This window comes from Montipora capricornis, chromosome 9 (genome assembly GCF_036669925.1).
Source record: "Montipora capricornis isolate CH-2021 chromosome 9, ASM3666992v2, whole genome shotgun sequence".
NCBI lineage: Eukaryota > Metazoa > Cnidaria > Anthozoa > Scleractinia > Acroporidae > Montipora > Montipora capricornis.
Window position 1 is genome coordinate 18,530,153 of NC_090891.1, and position 7,500 is coordinate 18,537,652.

The 7,500-nt window shown below is 39.7% G+C and overlaps 2 protein-coding genes across 2 annotated transcripts in view; both read right to left on the reverse strand.

Moving 5' to 3' along the window:
• The window catches only part of LOC138015110 (uncharacterized), a 4,418-nt gene extending 2,230 nt beyond the window's left edge, over window positions 1-2,188 (reverse strand). Inside the window, exon 1 of the mRNA XM_068862027.1 lies at window positions 486-2,188. The gene's annotated coding sequence lies outside the window, so the exon portion shown is untranslated. The remainder of the gene's footprint in view (window positions 1-485) is intronic.
• LOC138015111 (uncharacterized) overlaps window positions 1-7,500 on the reverse strand; it is a 16,653-nt gene that overhangs the window by 8,832 nt on the left and 321 nt on the right. The window contains exons 2-5 of the mRNA XM_068862028.1: window positions 7,368-7,490; window positions 6,821-6,967; window positions 2,861-2,968; window positions 2,207-2,384 (exon numbers count right to left, since the gene is read on the reverse strand). Coding sequence (XP_068718129.1) covers window positions 2,207-2,384; window positions 2,861-2,968; window positions 6,821-6,967; window positions 7,368-7,490 — 556 coding nt within the window. The remainder of the gene's footprint in view (window positions 1-2,206; window positions 2,385-2,860; window positions 2,969-6,820; window positions 6,968-7,367; window positions 7,491-7,500) is intronic.

Here is a 7,500-nt window from a genome sequence, read left to right on the forward strand (position 1 = left end):
CAGTACGGCTTTTTAATGTCATAGGAAAGGCAACGTGTTTGGGCATTTGAGACGTTGTATAAGAGGTCTTGGGCAAGGGACAGAAAAAGACGCTAGCAATTTTCGTCTCATAGAGGACCCAAGCAAGTTAGTTGTAAACAACAGTTGTAAATCTGATGTTCTCTTCGTTAATTTTATTTGAACTTGGTGACCATGGCATGTTCAGTTCCTGACTTACAAGGGCGGCCGGTCTTGGCGGCACGGTTCTTGAGAGATGCATCCTTTGGCTCTGTGATAAACCTATCATTTTCAACGCTATGATTAAGACCACACTCAACGATCTGACCCTTAGACATCTCATCGCAGTAGACAATTTCAGCCTCAGATCTATGTCTCGCGTGCCAGAAGCTTATTCTGCCCTGGTAAGCCTTTTGCATTCTGACCTTCAGCTTTTCAGAGCAATACAAGGGGTTTGTATACCCTGAAAGGAGAGAAGTTTCACGTACCTTAGCCCCAAGTCAGGCGTTCGAACAACTTCAAAACTCTCAAATATCTTGGGATGCATCTCAGATCTGACAGCCTGAACGGCGTTATCATGACAAGATTCGAGCTTGCCCTCTTGATTTTTCTTCTACTTCTATTAGTGCCCTTTAAATTAGGAGAAAGTCTGAAGGGAAAGGTGAACCCACAATGCTTACTAATAACTTGTCTTAAATATGAGAGCGTGAGATAAGAGAGATGGGATATCCATGGATTAAATTTGCAAGAGAAGGGGTTGGCGGGAGAAAGGTAGGCTCGATTACCAGCCGCTGTTCGGGAAGGGCGCCGCGCTTCTCGGGGAGGAACGTAGACCGGACTTGAGAGAGCGGCGGTAATCGAGCCTACCCCGGCTTATACGTCTTATACGACCTCGGATGTAATAATCAAACCTGATAATCCCGGTCATTTCGCATGAGTAAGGAACTCTTAACAAATTTCCGTTTGTAACGGACAGTCGGAACACAGTTGTACATCTTAACAGCCGCCTTTTATGTAAACTCACCTAATCTATAGCCACACATTCATTTGCGATTCTTTTCATCGAAGTGCACACACCAACAGCTACAATTTGTAGCGGCGCTCCCGCGGGCGCCAGGGTGTGGAAGTCGGTAAACCCATCGGTCCGTGCTACCGTGCGCACACTTGCATAGAGTAATCTGCGTGACAAGCGTTCCTGAACAAATTAGAGTTTTCCACATTTTGGCCGCGGGAAAAGTAGAACGAGAGAAAACCTGTTCCTGCTCCTCGCCAGTTATATTAATTGCGCTCGCCTCAGTTTTAGTGCGCCCCCAAATACGGAACGCTTGCTATGTAGGCTAGCACGGGGTGCTTCAGTAAAGTAAGTGGCCCATCAGAGCCGGAGCTTATCCCGGTTTCTGTGGCATGAAGCGACTAGGAGTATTTTTTTTTACTCCCCCTTGGATGGGATGCCAGTCCATCACAGGGTTACTTCCAGCATTTCGCAGGCACCCATTTACAAACCTGGGTAAAGAGAGGTACCGTGGGAGTAAAGTGTCTTGCTCAAGAACACAACACAATGTCCCCGGCCAAGACCCGAACCCGAACCACTCGATCTGGAGTCGAGCACACTAACCATGAGGCCACCGCGCCTCCCTTGAATGGAAATCAATGACTCGTTTAGATTTTTAAACATTCATAACGTTTCTTTGCTTGAACTGGAACGAAAATTAATGTTTATTGAAGTTTCTCTCACGTTTCTTTCATCTGGCCACCTTCTGTTGGAAATGCTTAGGCTTGAATGCGAACGACGTTCTCAATGTGAGATTTATGGCGACTTCCTCAACTTCCTCGGGTTGTTTGTTCACTTAGCCACTCCGTTAAAATGTAATTTTGGAGACCTAGGGACTACTACAGTAATTCAGAAAATAATTTAGTGGCCGCTAATTTGCCACAACTGAAATTGATTTCGTAAAATAAATGGCTTGCTTTTTGCCTTCTCATGATTTATTGCGATCTCCCAAGGGTTGCGGGGAGCAATCATTTTCGAGGGAAATTAATTTGAGAGAACAAGGGATATCTCTACTATCAAAAGGAAGTTTGGCGAAATATGTTTGGGGGGATGGATTTTATAAATTGGGAAAAAGAGAGGAAATAAAGTCAAGAAATAACACCTGAGGGGGATAAAAAGGTTTGCACTGTAATTAGACAGTTATAGAATGTCTCTCACCGCCTGTTTGAATCCTCATCGATGTCAGAGAGTCCTCCAACTTTTTGACGGAATAAATCGGGTATTTTGCACAAAACATTGCCAACTCATCGCTGAGTATAGACCGATCAGTCAGTTCACTGCTAGGTATCCACTTGTTGTCAATAATTGTCGTCTTCTTGGTCTTGCTGCTAATCTTCTGCAACGATGATCGTAAACTTTGATTTAGATTTTTGTAGTTTATTTGATATCTAAAATTTACATGCAAAACAGGGGTTGAAATAAGGGCACTCTCCCAAAGAAGTACTATGAAAAACTTTCGTGTGTTTTTGTTTTACTCATTACCCCATTACATAATAACTCCATACATTTTACTCACTATCTATATTCTCATTGGCAACAAACTGTGTTAATTATCAAAACTACAAAGAACAGGAAATGTATTGAAACATGAAATTAAAATCTTATGATTTTTCAATCACTGTCTTCTTTTTCACTGGCTGAGGGCTTGAAGCTAATGTGCGAATGTACGTGCCCTTTCCGTGCAATCGTCCGCAAAAGAAATGACATTCGGCGGGGATAAAATACAAATCTCGGTCAGGTGCGATAGGCCGGACGCTGTATTCGCAGACCACTGATGAGGCTAGGAAAATGGGAAGACTTGCACACGCTCACCTCGGCGTTATCAAGACCATCGATGAGTTTTCTTGGCGACAACAGCTCGTCTTGTAGGGGCAGAAGGTAACAGATCTTTTTTTCCGGAAACAACAGCATACTCATATTCTATGGTGACAAGAAATAAGATGAAACATTACCAAACAGTTCAAACAGATGAGTTAAATGAGTGATCGGTAGGCGCGTAAGCGATAGTGTAACAAGACGCCTATAGAGGCGTATCCGTGGGATGCACAAAGAGTTAACACAAATTGTCCAGTTACAGTGAACTACAACCACGGGTAAACTTCGGAAAATGGGGAGAGATTACCAGAAAGATAAAGCTATAATTTAACTAGAAGTTATTTGTTGTAAAAACAGAAAGAGGTTATTCCTTATTATTAATGCTACTAAATTATCTAGTGGAAACAACTAGGCCCTATTAGGGGTTATCAGGAATACAGGAGATTTAGGGAAAAATATTTGGGGGGATATTAACGGGATGCAGGATATTTAAAAAACCGAACTGGTATAGACCTTATTCATAAATGTTGGTCACATTTAGCCTACCAAGCCTCATTTTAGAGCAAGAAATCTTTTCAATTCACTGTATGGTATCGAGGCTTGGTAGGCTAATTTGCACTTCGACAAAAGAATTATAAATTGACCGCCATTTATGAATAAGGTCTTTTATAGTGATACAAACCACAGGAAATGACGGGATACAGGTCAGGATATTTAACAATTATTCTTTGAAATCGAAGTGAATAGTGGTAGAATATTTACCAAGCCGCAAAGCGGCGAGGTAAATATTCTGCCACTTTTCACCTCGATTTCAAAGAATAATTGTTTTAGTATATACTCACGAAGTGATCTCAACAACAATTGCAGAAAAAACCGTAGCATCCAAAGTCGATTTAATTGGCATCTCAATTCATGTGTGGAAAACGTGCAAGCAGCACAAAGCATGCGTGAAAGTGTTTACAGAAGCTTCAAACATGGCAGATCTAAATAACCTTCGTTAAAATCCTCGTCACAAACAGCAAAATGGTCATTTTGCATTGTTTAAATCAGCAATTTGAATCGAAAGTCTGCTTGTTAAAACATTTTCACCGTTCGATCAAAGTTTTTGAGGTTCATCTGAAATGAAATTGGAAGTGCAGTTGGTAAAGGATCCACATGAAATGGTGGCTCTAATTTAGGTGAGCGTTAGTTTGTTGTCAAATGACCCGTCTTGTTTCCTTGCAACCATGTGGAACTTTCTTAAACATTTTTTTACTTCTTCGATTTCAGTAAGAAATTCGTTTCGGTGGGCGACCAGCCCTACAAGAGAGAATTACTCCGAGTGAAACAAATTGTTGGCGTGAAGATTGTTTATTTTTCAGCAATAATTATCTGGAAAAACGAAGTCAAACACTGATTGGCAAAATGATGAACTCTTCTCTTACCTTTGAAAACTTTCAGACCAAATTTTGTGGCCTTCTTTGTCTTCTGTAGCACAGCATCATCTTGTATTCTCAATATTTCCGATTCATAAATGCTGGCGAGTTTACGCCGGCCCATTTTGTTTTGTTTGGATTAAGCATTATTCACTCCACAGGTAGTGAATAATGCTTAATTACTCCGAGATAGCGAACCAATCAGATTTCTTGAAACACCAAGATCACTGAGTGAGTATATACTAATTAGAGATACGGGATACTTAGATTCCTCCCTAATGGGCCCTCAACAATCAGCACAGTAATACTATCACAATTCGGGCGTTATCCTAGACGAGGATATGTCTCTTGAACACCATGTTGCTGCTATTTGTAAATCCTGCTTTTTTCATTTAAGGAACATTTGCAAAATCAGGAAACATATCAGCTTTAAGCACTTATCCACGCATTCATTTCTTCTAAATTAGATTTTTGCAACATGTGAAATAAGATTACAAAACCTGTGTTGTCTCATGGGTTTATTCTATTGTTTATGAGTTTATTGTTTTATTTATTGTCTTTGTCTATTAATCATGATATTTTTATTAATTATTTGACTATACCCCTTTTTATAAATACATTCTTTGTAAATATTTACTTTTATTCTTATGCACATAATTTTATAATCTACTTTTTAATTTATTGTCATTGTAAAGCGGGTTTGAACCTTGGAATTATTGCTATATAAAATATAGGTATTATTATTATCATTATTATTATTATTATTATTATTATTTACTTTTACTAAAGCTTTTTGACGAATGTCAAGATAAACAGGTGAAATTTATTTGGAATACTGACTGGAGATAGGCCGCTTCATTCGTTTGCTTTGGTTTGTCTATAAAACAAAATAGAGTGTATGTCTTTTTATTTGCCAATGGTTGTTTAAGGCTTTTTAACCAATACTCTTTTCACGTTTTTGATTCAAGTACTAGGAGGAATGGATTTATTTTTTGTTGTCAAGTGTCATTGACTAAAGACAAATACAAAAATATCTGCTCCAAGTCTCAAGTCTGTTTGGTGCATTGTTTCGAAGTTATTTGCCGAAACATGTCACTCAATTTTACAGAGCTTTATACGGAGACTCCATGTTAAGTTGGTGTTCCTCAAATGGCCTCGAATGAACAAAACATGTGAACCTCAGTTTGCGATAAAAGCCCTCTCTTTTTGCTCGTGAACTGAACCAAATGAGCACAAAGATGTCTTCTACAGCTTTTAATGCTTAATTTGCCAAAACTCACAAGGCAAAACCGTTTTTTGAACCAGACAGCTTTTAATTCTTTATCTCAGCTACTGCCTTGGTGTCACGCAAGGCGAAATTTGAAAATTCCAAATGCTGTATTCTGAAAACGAAAAACGCTACGGTACCTAAAACTGGTAAAAGATTTACTTCTAAGTAATTTTTTACCTGGTATGGATTAAAAAATCAGAAAACCTTGCAGCTTTGATTTTACAATTTGATGGCGTCATGTGAAAACACTCTATTGATAAGCTTAAATGCTTGGCACAATGGCCGATTGAACACACTGGTTCAATTCACAAACTGTTTTGGAGCGACTGAACAAACTGGTTCGCAAGAAAAACAGATCCATTGAAGTATTCGTTCGATGCAATATTAAATGCTTATCGTGAAACACACGAGACCGGAGCAAGATCTAAAAATAACTTAGACAATTCTTCTTACTTTAACGCTTCCCGTTCTCAAGGAAAAATCGTCTGGCCACTTTATCAAATACTTTCAGACGTGAGGTTCAATCATCGCGGGCGGAAAGGATTTGCTATAGCTTATATTAGAGCAGAGTGGTCTAGCGCGCGCTCAGAGAAGAAGAGAGAAGAGTGAGATTTCTAATCGTCGTACGAGAGCTCGAAAATACTGGAAGGAATAAAATTGGAATCCCGAAGGGGCTTAATTTAACATCTGTGGGGCTCATTTGTGACTACATAGCAAACCATCACGTGATAAGAGTTGCTTTAACGGCTCAGTGGGAACTTACTCGCTCCCGGGGCGCGTGGCACGACTTCGAGGCGCGATGGTTCCAGTTGTATTATACGGGATTCTTATCGAGCGGGTAAACTAGCTTGATCCCTGGGGTATGCACATTCGTGACTGCGATGAAGAATAAAAAAAAACTTACTGGAGAATTAAGGTGCCTATACTAAGTAAAGTGAGTTTAAGTTGATTTAACCCCATGCACTCACTTCCGCCCTTCCCAGACAAGGGTAGGGGGAGGATGACCATCGGGAAAATGCGAAAAAGAGGATATAACTCAAAGCCCACCAATGACCGAAGAACCTCAGTAGCGATACTGCACCAAGATCTCGACAAACCGTTAATTAGGATGCAAGACGATCGCAATTTTATTGTCTCAGTGCATAAAATCACACTTTACTAGTGCAAAAAAAAGCAAATCACTGTTCGCAGTTTACCCCATCATTAATTATTTTATAAGCCCCACCCTTGAATACAAAGCTATTTGGGCTTTTTCGAAGATACCAGGCTCACCATCTTAAAGTCGTGCAAAATATTGCTGTGATCCACGTTACCATGTGCAGGAACTTTAAACAGTTCTGTTTGCTTCTCTGTGTCCACCTCGATCGTCTCGTTATATAGTTCTCCAGACTCACTGAATTGAACGTTATAATCAACAACCTAAAGATATGCAACGAATAAAATCACATGAGATCACATGAAATAGTTACACATAAAGGCTTGTAATTACACTCGCCTCTTTTCACTGTGTTATCTGAGCGCCTGGACTCGAAGGGTCTCGACAGAAGCAAAATAATGTAATTAAATTGTTAATTAATTTATGTATATGTTATACGGCAAATGATAATAACTGAATAAATAACTAAATAAATAAAAACAGAGGAGAGCGAGAAAAATAGGGTTCACCGAACTTAATCCACGCTAAATCCACACAAAGCGGCAGCAGTGGTCACTAACACTTATTGTTGTTCAGTTTCTTACTTAGAGACAATCAGTTACTTCCACAAGGCTATCTACTTCCTTTTTATCACTATTTACCCGAAATCATAAAAGAACTCACCTGTTTAGTCGGAGAGTCTGCTTCGCCGTTGCCGCATTTGCAAACAGCTTTAGTAGATACCATGTTTGCCGAGGCTAGAAGCAGTACATATATGAATGCCACTTGACGTCTGACGAGGGAAGTCTGTTAAAAT